The sequence below is a fragment of the Crassostrea angulata genome, chromosome 5 (genome assembly GCF_025612915.1).
Source record: "Crassostrea angulata isolate pt1a10 chromosome 5, ASM2561291v2, whole genome shotgun sequence".
Lineage (NCBI taxonomy): Eukaryota > Metazoa > Mollusca > Bivalvia > Ostreida > Ostreidae > Magallana > Magallana angulata.
Window position 1 is genome coordinate 39,990,896 of NC_069115.1, and position 23,556 is coordinate 40,014,451.

The 23,556-nt window shown below is 33.4% G+C and overlaps 2 protein-coding genes across 2 annotated transcripts; both read left to right on the forward strand.

Moving 5' to 3' along the window:
* The first annotated feature begins 7,947 nt into the window (after positions 1 to 7,947).
* LOC128183034 (uncharacterized) lies at positions 7,948 to 12,227 on the forward strand. Its single transcript, XM_052851834.1, has one exon. The coding sequence runs from the start codon at positions 7,953 to 7,955 to the stop codon at positions 9,846 to 9,848; it is 1,896 nt and encodes a 631-aa protein (XP_052707794.1). The 5' UTR covers positions 7,948 to 7,952; the 3' UTR covers positions 9,849 to 12,227.
* A 5,623-nt stretch (positions 12,228 to 17,850) lies between these two features.
* Positions 17,851 to 20,213, forward strand: LOC128185415 (uncharacterized). The gene is given in 2 exon segments (XM_052855012.1): positions 17,851 to 17,867; positions 18,762 to 20,213. Coding segments are annotated over 2 exon segments (867 nt in total). The 3' UTR covers positions 19,612 to 20,213.
* Positions 20,214 to 23,556: the final 3,343 nt, after the last annotated feature.

Below are 23,556 nucleotides of genomic sequence, written 5' to 3' on the forward strand. Positions count from 1 at the left end.
CGCCATCTATGAGATTGATCAACCCCATATATTTCCGTAGTGAATCAGTAACTAACCTAATAAGTGTTTTGTTTTCCCAAGGACTATCAAGCGACATGTTTATTCACAAATAGCGATGATCTACGCAAAGCCATGTACAAGATGTCTAACATCTCGTGCAACTTAACTCATTTAAACTCTTCAAAATTTTCAATCTCACCTTTCAAATACTCTTTAAAAATCTTTGCTTCACCCATGTTTACTTACAATGTTTTGTTCCTATTCAATTTTAAATGTTTTCTCCCTTTCCTCTGCAGAGATTTTATCAAATATCGACGCTGCCATTTTGTTCCCCTCCAAACAAAACAATGTGACGTCAATATTCTAAGGGCAACTACTCTAATTTTAATGAATTTCAAAGGGCAACTACTCCAAATACATTAAGAACTTACGGCATGCGGTTTATGTATTGAATTCAATGAAATGTCGAAATGAGTAACGAAGCGTCGGCCAATGACGGCCATATTGCCTAATACTAGTATTATTTCTCACCGAACAAATATAGAGATATGTGCACTTGCTATGTTTAAACCAATGAAAGTGTGACATTTCAGTCAAAGGGAAAACAATTATATATGTGCGAACTTTAAAACAGAGATTTCATATCATTAAAGTCACAGGGGCTTGGTTGTTGGATAGTGAATTTTCTAATTATTTGTTCCCGAAGAAAAAATTGATTAAAATTTGTAATCTTAAGTGTATTTCTGTGTATTGCAATAAATAAATTCACTGAAACCCCCCGTTTCAGTCATGTTTAAAAAGTGTATTCAATGTACAATAAATAAATCTCTCATCGACGGTAGAAACTAAAATATACATATAAAGACAAATGAATTCAAAGCACAAATCACACACCAACGCTAGATAAACATACAGACTTGAATCACAACGACAACTGATTACCCTTATGGCATGTCATACTATTACTTATTATAGTCTGTCCCAAGATATTTTTGCCGCATATTTTCTTAAATTATTCAATATTTATAAATATAAAGAGAATAAAGGGACGACACTCGCCATCTTGGATTTATAGGGGGTCCTCGTTTCAAGCTATGTTTTAAACAAATTCTTCCATTTCTCCAACGATTACTGGCGAGATCTAGGTTGTAAAATGTTAAAATGACTTATTCCTATCGTCTGACTACATCTGTACGCTGCATAATAAACACATCGTTCCGAAATGTACTAGATACTCGCCAAACTTATCGAAAGCAGCGGAAGTTGATGCAAACTCTCCATGTAATCACAGGAGATCCGAAAGCATTGGATAAACCAAGAGGACTATCTTTTCGCGGAATTTTTGCTCTCTCTAGATTTATCATACATTTTCGGAACATCTCAGTGATTATATGGAGATTTTACGTCACTCAAAAGTAAACTTCCGTTGCTTTCGATAAGTTTGGCAAGTATCTAGTACATTTCGGAAAGATGTGTTTATTATGCAGCGTACAGATGTAGTCAGACGATAGGAATAAGTAATTTTAACATTTTACAACCTATACATCGTCAGAAATCGTTGGAGAAACGGAAGAACTTGTTTAAAACATAGCTTGAAATGAGGACTCCCTATAAATCCAAAATGGCGAGTGTCGTCCCTTTACTTTTTTTAATGTACATTGAATACACTTTTTTTAACATGATTGAAACGGGGGGGGGGGGGGGGTCGGTGAATTTATTTATTGCAATACACAAAAATACACATAAGATTACCAATTTTAATCAATTTTTTCTTCGGGAACAGTAATTAGGAATTTCACTATCCAACAACCAAGCCCCTGTGATTAAAGTATTCTCGTGCAAAATGTGACATAAAATAAGCATTAAAGATTTTAATTGACAGATAACTGCAATGCAATAAGAATCTGTAATAAACAAAATACAAATAAAAATGACAGGTATTGGTTTCCATAGATAAACAATTCAATAAACCTTTCACATAGATTTAAGTAATGCAACATATCTTAAATATATTCTTTAAATAAATTCATTAATTGAATAGAAAATAATGAGTTAAAACCGTAATCAATTTACTTTATTAAACTGACAGTACGTAATTATCAAGTTCAAAATGTAATGTTTGTCGACGAAATGGCGCACCATACTTGAAGCACATGGTAAACTAAAATCCATCGGTAACAAGAATATGCAAAACTAAGCATAGTTGACAATAAAGACAGAGGTAAATTACATCACTAGAAGATTAATAATACATAATTATAACAGTCAAAACACTTACACAGTGGAAATCAAGGCTTACAAAAAACTGTAGTAATCGAGCGTTTAGAAATATGGCGCAGTACTCCATCCATAAACAAACAAGTCGTACACAAAATCTTTCGTACAAAATACATGTAGTAATCAAAATAAGATATGCACAAGACATAACAGAAATAAAAGTTAACGTTGTACACAGGATAGGCACACAAGATATTTATAATTTTATATTAATGAAATGGTATGTTAGCTTGCTTCTTATATCCCAAAATGATGTTTTGGTATTTTCCATTATTTTTTTTTTAAGATTCCGTTCCGTTCCGTTAAATACCAATATCCACACGGGTAATGGTATTTTGCGGAACGGAACGGAATCATAAGAAAATTATTCAAAAGTTTCGTAACAACATTTGTTATATCATTTTTCATTTCAATGTATAACAAACAAGCTATAGGTTAGCTTTTTAAAAAGAAAGTTAAGAAAGTCAGCCAGCGGAATATTATTTTAGGTCAAACGTGAATACACAATCTATTAAAATACGGGTTATGTAGTTTTCAGAAGAATGATAATAGGCAAGTGTATTTTTAGTTTGCACGCTTATTTTCATGTCTGTATGCATATGTGCGGAGAGAAGCTTATATATCATAGCAAAGTACTTACATTGTACGATCGCAAATCTACTTATTACTTAAAATTGTAATTTGCAAGATTGCACTCTGAATTTCATGGTCCTGTCGCAAACTACTGCCAATGAATTTTCTCTCCAATCTCACTAAGCTGATTCCGAAGACACCGGCCCGTGAATGCAGACGATACTTTTGGGCAGTCTTTCAAGATATACATGTATATCCAGTTTGACCTAGAATCTTCGAGTTTCTCTAACAAGGACTGTCTAATTCCTTCCCAGAATTTTAATTCACGGAAGCGCAATCGAAGTTTAATCCCAACTTAATAAGTTAGCCCACTCATAAGGCTATCAAGTATTTATTTTTAAAAATGATTATAACCCTGCAAATGGATTTGATATAAACTTCGACTTGATGTAAACATTGTCTTTCGCTAGCTTGATAAACCAACTAGCTAATTCTTCCTAAAAAAAATCAAATAATTTATTATATAATGAATAAATGTTGCCTTTGTAAAAAGATGTTTCACATTTTAAAAATTTTGAAAGATTCCGTTCCGTTCCGTTAAATACCAATATCCACACGGGTAATGGTATTTTGCGGAACGGAACGGAACCAGAAGAAAATTGTTCAGACGGAAGGTAAGTGATGAATATTAAACTTTTTCCTTGCGAATGTGCTCGTTATATTTTAGAATTCTACGTAATATGGGTTACACATTGCGTTATTGCTAGCTTGATGAACAAACTAGTAATATCATCCGTGTAAGTAATGTAGTATCATAGATGAAATAAAAGTTATAGCTGTACACAACACAGGAGTGATATGCACATATGCAAGATGTTTGAATTGATGAAATGATTTGTTGGTTTGCTTCATTTATCTCAAAAGAACATAGAAATAAACAAACAGCTAGTAGTTGTTATGATATATTTTATATTTCAAAATTTTTAAACGGTTCCGTTCCGTTAAATACCAATATCCACACGGGTAATGGTATTTTGCGGAACGGAACGGAACCAGAAGAAAATTATTTATAAGTATGGTAACAACATTTGTTATATCATCATTCATTCAAATTTATTTCAAATAAGACTATCAAGTATTTTTATCGATATTATCCCTGCGCTGCGAATGATTTTGGTATAATATGAATTCCACTTGATATAAGCATTGTGTTTTTGCTAGCTTAATTAACCAACTAGTTAGTTCTGCCGTGACAATGATATGAAATTGATTAAAAAAAAATGAAAACAGAGTTGTTGTTGTATGCAGCACGCGCACACAAACGCTGAAATTAATAATCAGCAAATACACAAGATGACTGAATTGATTTGATTGATAGACTCATTCATCTTTAAAGAATCTGATAAAAAATTCAAGGAACGGTGAGTTGTTGTTATGATATTTTCCATTGTTTAAAAATTTTGAAAGATTCCGTTCCGTTCCGTTAAATACCAATATCCACACGGGTAATGGTATTTTGCGGAACGGAACGGAACCAGAAGAAAATTGTTCAGACGGAAGGTAAGTGATGAATATTAAACTTTTTCCTTGCGAATGTGCTCGTTATATTTTAGAATTCTACGTAATATGGGTTACACATAGCGTTATTGCTAGCTTGATGAACAAACTAGTAATATCATCCGTGTAAGTAATGTAGTATCATAGATGAAATAAAAGTTATAGCTGTCAACAACACAGGAGTGATATGCACATATGCAAGATGTTTGAATTGATGAAATGATTTGTTGGTTTGCTTCATTTATCTCCAAAAAACATAGAAATAAACAAACAGCTAGTAGTTGTTATGATATATTTTATATTTCAGAATTTTTAAACGGTTCCGTTCCGTTCCGTTAAATACCAATATCCACACGGGTAATGGTATTTTGCGGAACGGAACGGAATCAGAAGAAATCTATTCAGAAGAAAGCTTACTTAAGTAATTTTCATCGACGTTACACACACAGATTAATTGAGTTTGGTTTAAACCTCAACTTTATATTTACAGTGTCAATCAAACATCATAAAACAACTAGTGACTTTAGGTTTTCTCGGGAAAGAAGCGTGTAATGACTTATAGAGCAATGAGTAGCATATTTTATGTAATACACAGTTCATTAAAACAGCAAAATTTGTAAAACAATCTTCCATTTACGATAAGTTAAATTGAAATAATGACATTTTAAAAAAATCTTGTTTCCCCATTTGGGGCCTCTAAACTGGTTCCGTTCCGTTCCGTTCCGTTCCGCAAAGTACCAATAGCCATTTTATGCAACAATAATTGCGTGAAATCAGCTAACACCTTTTTACGGGTGCACTAAAATAACGATATTTCTGACATGCGGGCCTATTCGATTATTTACTGTGGTCAGTCATTTTAAGACAGGTCAAAATGAAACATTTCACATGTAATTTATTTTTTATTACGGTTATTGATACATTTTTTTCAGTCCGCAATAGCGTTAATGCACTACACTGATGATAACGTCAAATCGCTCATGCCGTAATTTTTGCCTTATACAGGGTTACAGATATAAACGGTAATTATAGAATATGCTACATTTATTAAAAATGTTATAAATAAATAACATAATCATTGATATATTCATTCTTGATATGATATATTTGAAACATATAAGGACAGAAATCAAATGACATCCATACATTCTGAAAAGGTCGTTGTGATTGTTGTTACAAGGACCAATTTTTTTTTTATTCTGGCGATCATTTCACTTTGATGAAATGATATACAATTTAAATTGTTTACACCGATTTTACTTATTATAACTTGGTCTAGATACAAGTTGAGTTTAAACTAAATTGTTAATGTGTCTTCATTCCCTGGCGTATCATAGATCATGTGGGTGACGGAGTTAGGTTCATAAGTTATGATAGCACGTGTGATAAACGTCGTTTTCAGAGGGCTTATTTGAATAATATTAAGAATATTTTTGTTAATAATTTTATAAATTATAACATTTCATGTTATATTTAGTGATTGCAAATGATAAAAACCGCAAAAAATAATTTGCAGAGAAACGCGGACTGTTTTCCGGTTATGGTGACGGAGTTTGGGTACTCGGGGATAACACTACCCCGGATATTATGAAAGATGACTTTGGTAAATATCAAAGGTATATGACCTAAACTACTTGAAAAGTGCTGCTAGAATCCTGTGCTTCATTGTTTTAAATAAAAAATACGTAGTATTTTCAAAGAAATCATAGAAGTTGGGAGGGTTTCCGATAAATATTGACAATATTTATTTTATGCGATAAACAACAGGATTCTAGCAGTAATACTGATAAACATGAACTATAATTGCCGATCGAATTATTGTAGCAAACATACAAATGAACTTTGGGGTAGTGTTACACTTTTTGATTTTTTGTTGAGGTAAAAAAGTGATCTACTTTAACTGTCACGTGATACCATGGTACGGCAGCTTCAAAGATCGAGTCGATTCCGAAGTAGAAAAATAATAACTTTGTGAACACATTCACTTGGTATTAATATTCCGTACTGTTTTCATAAAAAATAAACAGTTTTTAAATTGATCATAATTTTGACGGTCATTAAACTCGGGAGTTACCTTAACCTACCCGCGTACAAATTTTGACGGATTTTCATTAAATTTATACCAAATGTTTATACCGCTAATACCTTGGTCAAGTTCCTAAATCAGCCTTGGTCGATAGACTCGATACTAGTACACTGCTTGACCGGCGGGGGACCCAGGAATTCTATTCTTGTTTACATTGGTTCAATATACCGTAAAAATGTTTTTAAAGCTATTTTTCTACCTGCTTATTCGTTTTGAACATAATAAACAGTTCTTAGTGTTTGTCACATTCATTTTAGGTTTAAACATGGAATATTTAAAATGTAAATAAAAACATGACTCGAGCTTTTTTTTATATAACAAAGTATCTCGCTTATAGCTCTACGACTGACACTCAAATTTTGGTTGACTATTAGAAATCCATTTCTTTAGGATTGTAATCATTGAAAACGGAAAAATAAATTTTTAACAAAATTTTGACCGCGCCCCTTTAATGTGTCTTCAATCTTCTATTAAGATTATTAATTTTCTTTCAGTAATTTTTATTTCATTTCCATAGCATATATTAGAGGGATATGGGTTTGATTTGAATTTGCCTTATACCGTACATACACTATATATGTACATTCAAATAAAAAACATATATTTTTCAACAAATGTGGGGGTAACAACCCCCCCCCCCCCCACACACACACACACATTTCTACATGCCTGTGACTCTTGTCCCCAGCATTCTTAGCTCCTCCGGTTTTGGTGTACACCAAGCCCAACTGTGTGTATAGGGCATTTTTTTTTACAGATTACACTGTAAAATTCAATATGACCAAAAATGATGCACTTGTCAAATTGCCAATTCCCTAAGTACTTTGGATTTTACCGAGTCCAACCCTTGCGAATGTTATTGTCATTTATGGTGGGTCAAAATGTTTTGTTAAAATGTTTGTATTAAACAATTAAATCGATCATAGCCCAATGGATAAAGCATCGGGCTTGTTAACAGCAGACTCCGAGTTCAAATCTACCTGTTCATGTTTACTGTATTAAGTTTGATAAATCATACCCCACCCCCCACCCCAACCGAATTGCTTAATATTCGACTTGTGTATTTCTTATGCATCAGTACTTGATATGTTAATTGAAATTTACTTGCTGTGTGCAGTGTCAGACAAAAGTGTTTGATGCATTTTAAGAAGTAATTATAACGCCGCCTTTCATTTCTCTTATAATATATAAGACATGCTTCCAAACTACTTTGTTATTTTTGTTGTTCTTTTTCATTACCATAAGTGGCTAGACAGTGATAAAATATATAAAGAAGTAAAAACAAAGTTCACTCTTAGATACCACTACTGGTCGGACCCTATAAAATGTACACAACACAATATCTACAGGTATGTAAACCAGGTGTGGACGATTTACACCTGTAAATCGTATACACCTAGTGTACGAAAGTGCAGACAAATCAAACGCAGCCATTCTGTCTACTTTCGGTTTGAATGAAATGGCTGCATCGACGGAGAAAGACTTGGACCAAATCAAAGAGATTACAACGACATGTCCAATCTGCTTTGAAACTTATAAGACTCCAAGGAACCTGCCATGTTTACACACATTTTGTCACAATTGTTTGGGCTCATACATTATTTCCACGTGCAAGACCAAGCAGAATCCGGTAGGATTTCCATGTCCGATTTGCAGACGTTTTGTACCTGCCCCAACATTCACTGCAGGGGTAGAAAAGTGGGCTGAACTCGTGCCTATCAACAAAATGGTAAATATGTTAAAGGAAAAATTTTGCGATGCATGTAAGCGAGCAGACGAGGAGGAAGTGGCCAGTGATTGGTGCAAGTCATGTCTGGAATCCCTCTGTGGCCCCTGTGCAAAGGCTCACAAAAGAAATGTTTTTACTCAAAAGCATGAACTGATTCCAATAGAGAACATTCAGAAAGTTTCCAAAGAAAGTGAGAGTCATGAATTAGTTGATGTCTTTTGTCGTGAGCATAGCAATCAAGTAGAGTATCTCTGTGTTGACCACGAGGAGTTAAGTTGCTCTCGGTGTGTGTGCACCAAACACAGGAAATGCACTCAAGTTGATGCCATTGAAGAAGCTGCAGAAGGCATCAGAAAGTCTGAAACACTAGACGTTTTATCTCAAGAAATATCAAATTTTGAAGCTACACTTGTCAACGCTAAATCAGAGACAGAAAACGCCATACGATACATTGACGATACATCAGACAAAATCAGAGAACACTCTACAGAGCTTAGAAATAAAATTGTGAAACATGTTGATGCACTGCTAGAGGACCATTTATCTGATCTGGCTAGAAATGTCAAGCAACAAAAGGACAGGTTAACCAGTTTTGAAGATGCTGTGTCAGACAGGCAGCTTTTGATGGCTCAGTATTTACAAACTTTGAAAGGTGCAGAGAAAACACCTTCATCTGTACTTATACAGGAGTATTTCAAGATCAAAGGGCAATTCCGACATGTCGCCAGATCGGATCTTTCCAAATTGAGAGTAAAAATGCACTCGGATGTTTCCAAGGACTTGACAGGCATCCTAGAGGTTACAACGTTTGCAGATTTTAAGACAGAGACAAAGTCTATACCACTGAATGAGATTGATTTAATGTGTGCCAAAATAAAGTTGGTTTATGAACTGGGTGAATCAAATGGGTATGTTACCGGTGGTTGCTTTTTAAAAAATGGGGATATCATTTTGGTTGATCACAACAAATGTCAGCTACTACATTACAACAATAAAACACTTGTACGTAAAGCAGATCTTGAATCTCAACCACAGGATGCAGTATGTCAAAATTCTTCTCAACTGTTTGTTTCAAAAAACATTTCCAGAAAGAAATCTAAATCTGAAGGATATGTCGGGAAATTTAATCTTGAGAAGTTTGAGAATGTTGAAGGTCATATGCCTACAAACAGTTCTGTTTATCAATTAGCTGTAACTTCGGGGTATGTATATGCTGCTTGTTTAAGTTTTATTGTCAAATTTGATTCAAAAGGGAACATCGTTCAGCAGTATGATGGGGTTGAAGACTGGACCTACTCCGTAGCAGTTAACAACAGGGATGAAATAATTAGCTCAGGTTTGTGGACAAACCGTGTAATTGTCATGGATAATTCTGGAAAGAAAATTTATTCCTATTCTCATGAAAATCTTAAGCAGCCATGCAGTCTTAGTGTGAACTGTTCCGGAAACATATTTGTTGCAGGTCAGTGTAGCAATAATATACACGTTTTGACGCCAAGAGCTGAGTTAATGAAGATTTTTGATGTTGTTTCACCCAGGTTTATCAGATTTAAAGAGAATTCTCATGTGTGTTTAGTTAGGTCTAACAACAGTACAAAAGTGTATGAATTTCAAGAAGATTTGTAGTCATACTTTGTGCATCAAGGACCAAATCTTGATTATAAATGAATAAGAGATAATTAAGCGGGGAAAAAAACCGTGATGCTTGCGTTTAAAAACGAGATCTTAAAGTCAAGCAAACTCAATTTAAAAGACGTCGGAACTGTGAATATTGGTATTAGGATCTAGTAAATGGTGTAATATGTGTATATTGACATGAATATGAGATTTCGGCAGCTTATATCTGTTGTAGAGAATATACATTATGTAATGAAGACTTATTCTTAAACATGTGACAAAGCTCACATACATGGCCGGTATATTTTGCTCATATAAATAATTTAAAATAGTTTTACTGTCAGTGAAATATAGGATAAATAAATATTAAAGGACTATATATGATATGGGCCTAAAATGGCCCCCTAAAATGAACATCACCATTTTACTGTAATTCTTTGTTTTCTTTGTACGGATATATATGTGATGTTTTTACATAATGTTCATTTTGCTTCAACTGCCCACAATTTAGAAATATGACATCGTAAAGACAACCATTTCCCGCCATTTTGGCATTTTTAGCATAAAACAGCTTGTTTTCAAGCAGTTTTTCTTTCAGAAAACATAGAGCGCATGCTTGAACAAAAAAAAATATTTTGATTGAGTGACATAAAATTTTCCTTGTTCAAGCATGTGCTCTATATTTCCCATTCATAAAGAAAAAATGTCAATTTTTGACTGATTTTGATTGAATTTTAGAAATATTGTCACTTCCGACTGCCAATGAGTGGTAATATATTAAATAAATAGGTGAAAAATATATTTCACATTAACTCTTCTAAAATATAACATAACATGTTATTGTACCGGAAACACTTTAAATTTAATTCATATCATACATAGTTCTTTGTACATTTTAGTGAATTATTGTCATAAATAGTATTCTTATTGAAGACTTGTCTATTTTCTTTTATAATTATCGTCTAGTCTTTTGTTCTGAAATGTTAAAGTATACCCAAAACAAAATCAATATGGTTTCAATTGGGGTGATAATTCAGAAGGGATTTAATTTTTTATACGAAATCTGATGCTTACTTATTCTGTATATGGTTGAAGTTTTTGAAATTGGAACAAAAATATAAAATATTATTTTCAAACAATGATGTTCAAAATAGTTTTTTTGTTACAGTCTTGAAATTATAACTGAATAACGTTAACTCAAATTTTTCGAAGGTGCAAGGTGTTGTATAGCAAAAAAAGTAAGTAAAAGTGAATGAAATAATTATAAGTTAGATAAGAAATGTAAGAAGTGTTTGTTTATGTTATAAATGTTATAAATAAAAATGGAATTGGCTCTGCATTAACCACATTTGATTTTGTAGTCTTGATTAAAAAAGTATGTAAATTCATTTCTGTAGTTCAGTCATTAAACATTTGACTTCACGTCAGGTTAAGTATTATAAACATATGTCCATGAACCCCGAAAAAAGTTGCTGTTCTGAGGTAGGGCCAAGATTATATTTTTGGAGAAAAAACGCATTAAACTTTGACATGTAAGTGTTTTTGATCTTCCGTTAATGAAATGCAGATAAACATTTAGCCAAACATGCATGGATAGTACATCTGGACATATTTAAGGACTTTGCAGACTTATACGCTGAATAAGTCATGAATTTTAGATGCTGAAGTAGAATAAGACTTTTTGGAGAAGGTTACAGTTTTTGGAGTTGTTATTTCCATATTTGTTATTACAAGTCTTATCTTCACCAAACGTGCATGGGTGGTACATCTTTTGGTATTTATGCATCTGACAGACCTGAATGCTAAATCTGAGCAATAAGTTTTGAATGCTGGGGGGTGCTAAGGTTTTTGGAGCAGGTGGCCTTGGATGGTCCTTTTTTTTGGCTCAATACCTATCTTCAGCTAACTTGTATAATTAATGCATCTTGTGACACTCTACAGGCTTATATGCTAGATCTGTGCCATAGGTTTCAGATGCGGGAGGCTAGTTTTAAAGTTTTTGCTTCACACAAAGATTGCTTATGACCAGAAAGTGTGTTATGATTTGTGCAAGTTAAAGGTCACTGGAAGAAATTTATAATACATGTATAATCTATGTCTGCTCGATACCTTCTTATGGAGAACCATTGGTTCCTACTTCACATAAAGTTGCCTGTGACCTAAGGGTGGGTCATGATCTTGACCAAAGGTCATTTGTGCAAAGTCAATGTAATAAAATGCATAATTTCTGTCTAGGCCATATCTTGTAATGGGAAATGATTAGAAGCTTAATCTTGACACAAGTATTTTCTGTGAAAATATATCCTGACCTTCAGATAGGGTCATTTGTACAAGTTCAAGGTCGCTGGAAGAGAAATGGTGCATCTAAGAAAAATAACTGAGTTTTTATGTTTTCTAAGCGGGGGTGTCATTTGTGAGCTTCCTTACAGTACCTTTATTAAGGTCTTCCGTTTCCAACGGAAGACCTTATAGTTTTCGTACTGTTTCTTATTAAGGTCTTCCGTTTCCAACGGAAGACCTTATAGTTTTCGTACTGTTTCTTATTATTATTATTATTCTTTTCCACGAATTTTGTTCACGCGATTTCTCGAAAACTATTCGGCCGATTTCGACCATTTTTTCTCAGATGATTGCCAGTGGTCATAATTCTAGAAGTTTTTTTAAATTTTGAAATCGGCACTTCCGGTTCCGATTTACGGCCGATTTTGTAAGTTTTTACGACTAATTCTGTGCAGACATAAACTCAGAGACTATCAGAGATAGGAATATGAAATTTTCAGGATAGGTAGACTATAGGTTGAAGTTGTGCACAATGTAGTTTTTTTGCGCCAGTGGCGCCATTTCTTTGAGCTCGCATAGGCTCGAAAATTGGGTACGAATTTCGAATCAAATTTTTCATACGTTTTGATCTGTATCTTTTTATGAGTTGATATTTTGTTAAAACATATATAACAAAAGTGGTAGATGATAAAAAGTTCTTTTCAACAAAATCAAGAAATAGGGGCTGGCTCCTTAAATTAGGGGCCAAGACAGTCATAAACTCTATTACGAATAACTTAAAAACGATAAAGATTTTGTAATGCATTATAGAAGCAAAGTTGTTGATCGTACCAATATCTATTTGAAAAAATTATTGCCACGCCCTTTTATTACGTAATTAGGGATTTTTAGGGGCCAAAGTACTTAAACTTTGACGAAAAATAACTAGAGAAGTATACGTATTTTGTTAGACATCATAGAAGAGAAAATGTTTGAATAAATGATTTAAATTGATTCCACTTATCAAAACACGATTTTCTGTCCCCATTAAGGATCTAGAGGGCTGGCCCCTTAAATATTCAATCATTTGTATCTCAAAAATGATCAACAATTTCACATGGGTGTAAGAACAAAAAATATTTGTATTCTTAAGACCCTTTCACACAAATCAAGAAAAAGGGGCTGGCCCCTTTTTTTAGGGGCCAAGGCCTTCGTAAACTCTATTACAAGTAACTTAAAAACGATTAAGATTTTGTAAATGCATTATAGAAGCAAAGTTGTTGATCGTACCAATATCTATTTGAAAAAATCATTGCCACGCCCATTTAATACGTAATTAGGGATTTTTAGGGGCCAAAGTACTTAAACTTTGACGAAAAATAACTAGAGAAGTATACATATTTTGTTAGACATCATAGAAGAGAAAATGTTTGAAAAAATGATTTAAATTGATTCCACTTATCAAAAGACGAATTTTTGTCCCCATTAAGGATCTAGAGGGCTGGCCCCTAAAATATTCAATCATTTGTATCTCAAAAATGATCAACAATTTTAGATGGATGTAAGAACAAAAAATGTTAGTATTCATGAGACCTTTCGTATAAAATCAAGAAAAAGGGGCTGGCCCCTTAAATTAGAGGCCAATAGACTCCTAAACTCAATTACTCATACCTTAAAAATGATCAAGATTTTGTAATGCATTAAAGAAGCAATGTTGTTGATAGCAGCAATATCTGTTTGTAAAACTCATTTCCAAACCCATTGATGACGTAATGAGAGATTTTAGGGGACTAAAATATTAAATCTTTAATGTGCTGTATGTTAAAAAGCAAAACTCTTTGTTAAGCATTTTAAAGGATATTGACAATCGTATACATTATCTAAAAGGAGGTGGTTGAGGGAGAATTCTGAAATTTCATTGATATTTTAATCGAATCGTTTAAGAAATCAAACGGAAGACCTACTCGTTACTCGTAACGAGATCGTATCTAGTTATTATTATTTTTTTCCCCAAATTTTGTGCACGCGATATCTCGAAAACTATTCGGCCGATTTCGACCATTTTTTCACAGATGATTGCCAGTGGTCATAATTCTAGAAGTTTTTTGAAATTTTGAAATCGTCACTTCCGGTTCCGATTTACGGCCGATTTTGTAAATTTTTACGACCAATTTTGTGCAGACATAAACTCAGAGACTATCAGAGATATGAATATAAAATTTTCAGGATAGGTAGACCATAGATTGAAGTTGTGCACAATGCAGTTTTTTTATGCCAGTGGCGCAAACTTTAGGAGCTCGCCAGGGCTCGAAAATTGGATACGAATTTTGAATCAAAATTTTCATACGCTTTGATCTGTATCTTTTTATCAGTTAATATTTTGTTAACATATATATAACAAAAGTGGTAGATAATTAAAAGTTCTTTCCAACAAATTCAACAAAAAGGGGCTGGCCCCTTTTTTTAGGGGCCAAGACACTTGTAAACTATAATAAAAATAACTTAAAGACGATAAAGATGTTGTAATGCATTATAGAAGCAAAGTTGTTGATCGTAACAATATATATCAGGTAAAATCATTGCCACGCCCATTTATCATGTAATTAGGGAGTTTAGGGGCCAAAGTTCTTAAACTTTGACGCAATATATCTAGAAAAGGAGACATATTTTGTAAAGCATTATAGAAGAGAAAATGTTTGCATTGATGATTCTTATTAGTTCCATTAATCAAAACACAAAAGTCTGTCCCCATTAAGGATCTAGAGGGCTGGCCCCTAAAATATTCAATCATTTGTATCTAAAATATGAACAACAATTCTACATAAGTGTAAGAACAAAAATTGTTAGTATTAGTGAAACCTTTCGAATGAACTCAAGAAAAAAGGGGCTGGCCCCTTTAATTAGGGGTCAAGACACTCGTTAACTCTATTACAAATACCTTAAAAACTATCAAGATTTTGTAATGCATTTAAGAAGCAACGTTGTTGATCGTAACAATATCTATCAGGTAAAATCATTGCCACGCCCATTTATTACGTAATTAGGGATTTTTAGGGGCCAAAGTACTTAAACATTGACGCAATATATCTAGAAAAGGAGACATATTTTGTTAAGTATTGTAGAAGAGAAAATGTTTGCATTGATGATTCTAACCAGTTTCATTAATCAAAACACCAAAGTCTGTTTCCATTAATAAGGATCTAGAGGGCTGGCCCCTTAAATATTCAATCATTTGTATCTAAAATATGAACAACAATTCTACATAAGTGTAAGAACAAAAATTGTTAGTATTAGTTAGACTTTTTGAGTGAACTCAAGAAAAAGGGGCTGGCCCCTTAAATTAGGGTCAAGACACTCGAAAATCTATTACAACTAACTTAAAAACTATCAAAATTTTGTAATGCATTATAGAAACAAAGTTGTTGATCGTAACAATATAAGTTTGTAAAACTCATTTCCAAACCCATTGATGACGTAATCTTGGATTCTAGGGGACCAAAACTTAAATCTTAAATGTGCTGTATGTGATAAAGCAAAACTCTTTGTTAAGCATTTTAAAGGATATTGACGATCGTATACAATATCTGAAATGGAGTGGTTATCTGAAATTAGATTGATATTTTAATCATATCGTTCAAAAATTGAACGGAAGACCTACTCGTTACTCGTAACGAGATCGTATCTAGTTTGGTTCTATCTTTGCAAACCATGGATGGGTTACGGATGCTGAAGGAGGTTAAGGCTCTTTGAAGCAGGTCATATATCTAGCTAAATAATGGTACTTATGAAGACTTGGTTGATTGATTTGAGTATTTTAATGGGTTACAGAACTAGATTCAGATAAGAAGAACTATCTTAGTTTTGCAGATACTTCGAAAGGTTTAAGATTATGTTCGGGTCTTGGAGCTGATTACACAATAAAGTAAATTTTCTTCATATCCAACCCAACTTTCACTGTTAATATAAGTATGAAGATGCATTTCAACGCGTACGGTAGCTTCCGATACAGAACTTCATCTTGATTATTTCTGTATTTTTTAGTAGTTTAAAGCAGGTTTGAATGTTGAAAGATATGCTGTCATTGTCCATGTAACATTTTCATGTAACATTTTGACAAATACTTATTTGACACGACAGAAAATACATGTCTATATATTGTACGAATATAGAACAGAAATACCTGCAGAAATATTGTCCAATTTTTTTTTTACAAGATGGGCGGTAAAACATTTTGGTTATCATATTGTGAATTCCTAATTAAACGCGATGAATTAATATTTGCGTAAAATGGCGAAAAGCATCCTTCGCGGATTTTAAAATCTCGCCATTTCTTGAGAGTTGAAAACTATAAGAAATAAGGAGAAAAGTTCAACGTTCGCGATTTTATATTCTCGCGATTTGATACTAACCAGTGGGATCGCGAATTAAGTACTCGCGTAATAAAAGGAATTTACAGAATCCAAATATTTCTATTTCAGCAATTGATAAAAGTATTTGACATCAATATAAACTTTGAAACCTTCTTTGAAGCTAGCAAAAATTAAAGTATTCCTAGTTTATGTTGGGTTTCTTTTTATAGAAAGGAGGGAGAGGTGGAATACATATGTCTTAACCAAAAATTCGAAGGAGGAAACTAGTTTTTTAGAGCAGATAAAAGTTTTTGCTTCACACAAGGATGGCTTGTGACCTGAGGGTGTCATGGTTTTAGACCAAGATTATTTGTGCAAGTTTAAGTTCACTGGAAGAAAAAGATTATAATTTGCGCTTGCACTATACTTTTCTTATGGAGAAACATTGGTTCCTACTTCACATGAAGATTGCTTAATTATGACCTGAGCGTGGGTCCTGATCTCGACCAAAGGTTATTTGTGCAAGGTCATACTCATTCGACACGAAAAAAGAATAAAAGAATATAACAAAGAAATACTTGCAGAAATATTGTCCAAATATTTTTTAACTAGCAAGGCAGAACAACAGTTCGGTTATCATATCCATGCATTTCTTCGGTCACAACAACGCAATCAAAGTATTTGACATCAACATAAACTTTGAAACCTCATTTAAAGCTATCAAAAGTTAAAGTATTCCTAGTTTTGGGGGTTTTGGGTCAAGGAGGGATAGCTGGGATACGTACAGTAAAACTCGGATACAGCAAAGTCCTAGGGACTAATGGATTTACTTCGTTATATCAGTAGTTCATTATATCCGTATAACGAATTCGTAATTATAACGAATTCACTATAAACATATTTTCTTACACTAGACTACAATTTTTGCTAATTGAGCCTTAGAATGAAAATAAAATATTTTGATGCATTGTAAATTAAAAAATTTAAATGAAAATACGTTCATTCAAACTATGATGTTAAATGGTAGTGCAAACTTTTAAACTGTAAAGAAATTATAAGAAGTTATAAAAGTGTTAAATTTCGTTATTATTCACTTCTACAGGACTGAAAGTCAGTTCGCTACATCCGTAAAATTTGTTATATCCCAATTCGTTATAACCGTAAAATTTTGCAAAGATTGATTTGGAATATTACCGGGGACTCAAATAAACTTCGCTACGTCCGAGAATTTGATATATCCGTGTTCGTACTATTGGAGTTTACTGTACGTCTAAACCGAAAATTAGATGGTGAAACAAAATAAGGAAACCTCGGGACAATGTTTTCCTATAATGGGCTTGGTTGTGACCAAATTATTCTATACACATTTAAAACGTTTGGTTTTCGTAAGGAATAAGGCGGAAATGAAGGAGAAGTTACGGTATAAAATTAAGTCTACCTTCGGTTTTGAATGAAAAAAAAAGACAATAACAAACTGATAGTCCTTTTTAATCAACTTGTTTGTAAGTATTTTGCCTCGCATCAGAAACTGTTCATTAGAAGAGCATACCCTCGTGTAACGAATTAACTGAGAGACAAAAACACCATATGCAAGTGATGAAGGTATATTGCTACATAAGTAAGGAAAGTTGACGATAGAAAAATTGAAGTCATCGCGTTTATCATAAAGTTTTGTTGTTAGGTTACCATCAATGTCTATTTCCAGTAAAATATCCAAATATGAAACAGATGACGCAGATTCAGTGATATCTTTTATTTCAAGTTCACTGCGATATATCGAGTCGACGTAAGTATGGAAATAACAATAATATTGTTAATTGATAATACGTCGTCAATATACATGAATGGTGAGGTTTTTTTCCACGTACGTTTCAAGTTTTTGAATAAATTCTGCTTCATAAGAATACAAAAATAGATCTGCCAACAATGGGGCACAATTGGTACTCATGGGAATTCCAACAGAATGTCATAGCTGCAGCGAAGGAGAAAGGTCTTAACCCAATCATAGAGACTACAACGGAATGTCAAATTTGCTTTCAAACTTTCAAAAAGACTCCGAGGAATCTACCGTTTTTGCACACATTTTGCCATAACTGTGTGACCTCATACATTTTATCTACATATGTACGTGCAAGCTCAAGTAGAATCCGGTAGGATTTCCATGTGCAAATTGCAGATCTTTTGTACTCGCCCCATTATTCACTGCAGAGATGGAAATGTTGGCTGAACTCATGCCTATCAATAAAATGGTAAATACCTTAAATGAAAACTTTTGTGATGCATGTAAGCGAGCAGACGAGAAGTAAGTGGCCAGTGATTGGTGCAAGTCATGTCTGGAATCCATTTGTGGTCCCTGTGCAAAGGCTCAAAAGACAGAGACAGATAATACCATACGATACATTGACGATACATCGGATCAAATTAAAGAAAAGTCTACGGGGTTTAGAAATAAAATTGTGAACCATGTTGATGCTCTGCTAGAGGACCATCTATCTGATCTGGCTAGAAATGTCAAGAAACAAAAGGACGGGTTAACGAGTTTTAAAGATGCTGTCTCAGACAGGCAGCTGTTGAAGGCTCAATATTTACAACCTTTGAGAGGTGCTGAGAAAACACCTCCATAAGTTCTAGTCAATTAATATTTCAAGATCAAAATGCAATGCCGACACGTAACAATGTCAGGTCTTTCCAAATGCACAGTAAAATTAAACGCAGATGTTTCCAATGACTTGACAGGCATCCTAGAGGTTACAAAGTTTGCAGATTTAAAGGCAGAGACAACGTCTATACCACTGAATGAGATTGACTTGACGTGTGCCAGCATGAAGTTAGTTTGTGAGCTGGATGATTCAAATGGTGATGTTACCGGTTGTTGCTTTCTACAAAATGGAGATATCATTTTGGCTGATTACAAGTACAGTCTATTACTACATTACAACAGTAAAAAACTTGTACGTAAAGCAGATCTTTATTCTCAATCACAGGATGTAGTTTGTCAAAATTCTTCTCTACTGTTAGTTTTAAAAAACATTGACAGAAATTCCTTTGTTTTCAAAACAAAGCAGTCTAAACTCTGTAACTCACATGTAACTCGTTATTTGAATTTCAAATTTTGTCAAAGTATTGAAAACATCTATTTTAACAATTCTAAACATAAAAATTGAAAAAAATTAATTTTGAAAATTTTTGAGTTAAAATCGTGTCCAAGTCCCTTTAATCAAGTACTTCATCATATTGTACATTGTGTATCACCTGAGTTTATCAGAAAACGTTTTGATTTTTTTTTAAAAAAAAATACAAAATAAACATTCCAACGGATCTTTTTTTTAGGAATAGATGAAGAGAAAGCTGTGTCGTTTGCAGAGCATGTCTTTTTCGATGACATGTTGGAGGATTTCCCTAAGAGTGGCCCCATCAGGAACTACATGGAGCAGGTGACGGTGGGTCTATCCCAGAATCCACATTTAACCGAAGAGAAGCGGGAACATGTCCCCTGGTATAAGAACTATTTCCAAGGGAAAGCCGAAACTCTTAAAGACTTCCTTGGCGAGACTGGTGAACTAAAAGATTTTCTGTCAAAGGAAAATTCAAAGCAGAAAATAGAGTCACTGAGTGATTAGATATTGTTTTAGTTAATATGTTGTGTAAGATATGATTTTCAATAGATGTTTGTTAGTGTGTGTTTGTATTTTGAAAGAGCAATTCAGTTTTGAAGGAGAATATTAATCATTGGCATTTCTTTTTTGTGATATCATGTTTTACATTGTAAAGTGTATATTATTAACACATGTTTGTATGTAGACAAAAGGCAATTCTTAGGTTGTCAAAATACTTTATGATAAAATCTATTATACTACATAAAATTATGTATAATAATAAAAAATCTTGATTTGAATTTTTCCTTGGTATGTTTTGTCCTCGAGAGAGAGTCGCATCTTTTATTTGACTTTTTAAACAGGATAAGAGGATGAGAGCTTTTATTATATAGACTCTTAAATTGTCTTAAATCTTTTTACACCGTAAAGAACCCCTTCTCACAGTTATCAAATCTGAAAAACATTATAGCGAAATTTCCAGATACTTATTCATTTTTTTCCACAGAGAGATCAGAGGCGAATTGGTTCCATTAAATGATATTTTACAATTGCCAATACTAGACATTTTTTTTTCTTGCAGAAAATTGATTTGGCCATAAATCAGTCCTTACCATTACCCGCTTTATTGGTCACAATTATGTATTTTGTTTTAGTTAAATAGAATCATTTTAACAAGAGCTTGGACTTTTGGGTAGTTGAGTCAAACGGCAATGTGACGTAGGCCTGTCTATTTCATTGTAGGCCTCTCAGGCATGGCTCTTTGAAATCAACACGATTTGTCTGCCTTTTAAGCAAAGACTACGCAATCGGTGTATTATTTCGCTTGAATACAACGTCATTTTAACTTGACAGTGTTTTGACGTAAGAAATGGTTCGTTTCATCCTACCGAAAGTCCAAGATCTTGTTAAAATGGTTCTATTTGTACCAGACTGTATTTATGTATGACAGGTCATTTATTCTATTAATTAAAATGGTTATTATTGTTACAGCAGTACGTTAATCTCTTTGGTTGCATTGGCGAAAGGTCTTGTTTTATATGGTTGGGGATCATATTTTATTTCGTTAAAATAGTTGAATTCAGTTGTAATATCTGTATATATGCTTTTCAATTCGGCAAGGGTGTCTTATTTTATTACGATATGTTTTCTTATTGCAATAAGGCAGGGGGTTTAATGTGATTACAAACAATAGTAACTGTTACAGCTGTAAAATTTCGTTAGAGGCAGACTTTTTTGTATGGAAAGAAGCATTCCATATGAGAGAGATAAATTTCTATCATAATAAAAAGGATACCCCCCCCCCCCCCCAATTAAATCTGTGGACCAGAGCCTTCCTGATCAATTGTTGTCCGTCGGTCGTTCGTCCGTCCGTTCGTCTGTCTGTAAACTTTTCACATTTTTTACTTCTTTTGTGGATACTTATGGGAAGGGAGTTTTAAATTGTTAAAATAAAGGGCAAAACCCTTTTTCAAAAGGGAGATAATTGTGAAACGGTTGAAATAGGATGCATGTCTTATAATGTAAAATATCTTCTTCTTAAGAACTACCCCACCAGAAATGCCAATATTTACACTAAAGCTTGTATATATAGTGAGAATTCTAAAGTGTTCAAATTGTGACCCCAGACTATTACGCTATCAAATAAAGCTTTAAAACAGTAACGTCGCCAAAGCTCAAATTTTAATTCAGAATGTTTCTACATAACAGTCTTCTAATTATGATTATAAATTTTTCATTTAAAATCATTACATTCATTCTCATTCTAATTATAGAGGGGTTCTTATGATTTATCTATATGACTTGTATTCAAGAATGTCATTGTTCATTGTACATGTAAATAATAGAATAAGATTGTTTTTGAACAATTTTTGGGGGAACCCCCTCCTCTATCTCTCTCATTGCTGCGTGCCTGTCCCTCTTGCCCCCAACTCTAATCCCCTCCGGTGTTTGGGTGTACATCATGTAAACTAAGAGTAGAACTTGCGTTGTAACAGATTACACAATAAAATGTGATATAGCCAAAATGGCGTACTAGTCAAATTGAAATTCCCCCACTATTTTACATTTTACTAAGTCCAAACCTTGCGAATGTTATTGTTATTTAAGGTGGATCTTTTTACATTGAAATAGTTTCTGAAATAAAATATTTGATTGCAAAAGAAATCTTCGGACATTTTACTTCAGATATCGTCACTGTACTTACCTTTGATCTTTTAAACACAATCACCAACCCCGTAAAGTGAAGTGGTATTTATATGTAAAAATCGCGACTCTTGATTTAACATACTTCATTTCCGAAGTTGGTTAAGGTGGGTCGTGAGTTTGCTTTCGTCATCAATAGAAAAGCGTCAAAAAAGTTAATTTTTTTTATGTAATAAAGTTTAAATGCTTAAAATGAATTAAAAATGTTCATGGTATGTTTTCTCGTGAGATTTTTTGTGCGGTAAACCCGCGACCAACCTTTAGAGAAAGTGGGCAAGTAAAGTAACGATATCAGTAGTAAATTGCTTTAAGAATTTAAGAATTTGATGGTACTAATTTTTTTTAACAGAGTATGTGTGGAAATAGAGGGTTAATAAGTCCAAAACTGGCTAGCATATTTTTTGGTGCGCCGTAAACTTTTTAACACATATGGAACTGTAGCTCCCAGGTCGTCCATCCATTTTTTTTTCAGACCAGGAGCTACAAACATGCAGCCTACCCCCCCCCCTTTTTTTGCCAAGAATATATAGTATTACATGTACACTAGTATATACATGTACATCTAGTGTATATGTCCCTGATTTTTGCTTATTTGACTTATATACTTCTTGTGCATCATGCTATCTTTGATTTTCAAGTCGTTTTCTGTTGATTATAGAAACTATTTAATTAACACACTTCCGTGATTTAGCATAATATCATAGTAAAATATGACATGGGACAAAATCAATATTTGCGTATTTTAAGAATATTATCCGAACAGTTATACTTTCTCTCAAAATTTTGCAGAAACTGTGTTTATTGCGGACTTTTCTTGAGAGCAAGTCTTGTGAACTACGAGGACCACTGGATTTATTAAATAACATAGCAACTGTATATAAAGAAAACATTCGAACACATTCGTAGGGGTGTACGTACTATTGAGTACTTAATACATGTACGTTAATTGAAGTTAATTTGCTGTGTGCAATACCTGAAAAAGTGTTTAATGAATTTAAGAAGCAATTGAAACGCTTTTTATATAGCATTTCTTTTTTAATATATATACAGACATGTTTTCAAACTCTGTTATTTTTGTTGTTTTATTCAATAAATGGCTTAACAGTGATAAAATATATAAAGAAGTAAAAAAAGGTCTTCCTTAGATACCATTACTGGTCGGACCCTACTAAAATGTACACCACACAATATCTATAGGATTGTACACCAGGTGTGGCCGATTTATACCTGTAAATCGTATACACCTATAAAGTGTACGAAAGTGTTGATAAATCAAACGCAGCCATGCTGTCTACTTTCGGTTTGAACAAA

Bases quoted from the DNA above. Each gene is read 5' to 3' on its own strand.
- LOC128183034 (XM_052851834.1), top strand. From the start codon at position 7,953: ATGGCTGCATCGACGGAGAAAGACTTGGACCAAATCAAAGAGATTACA.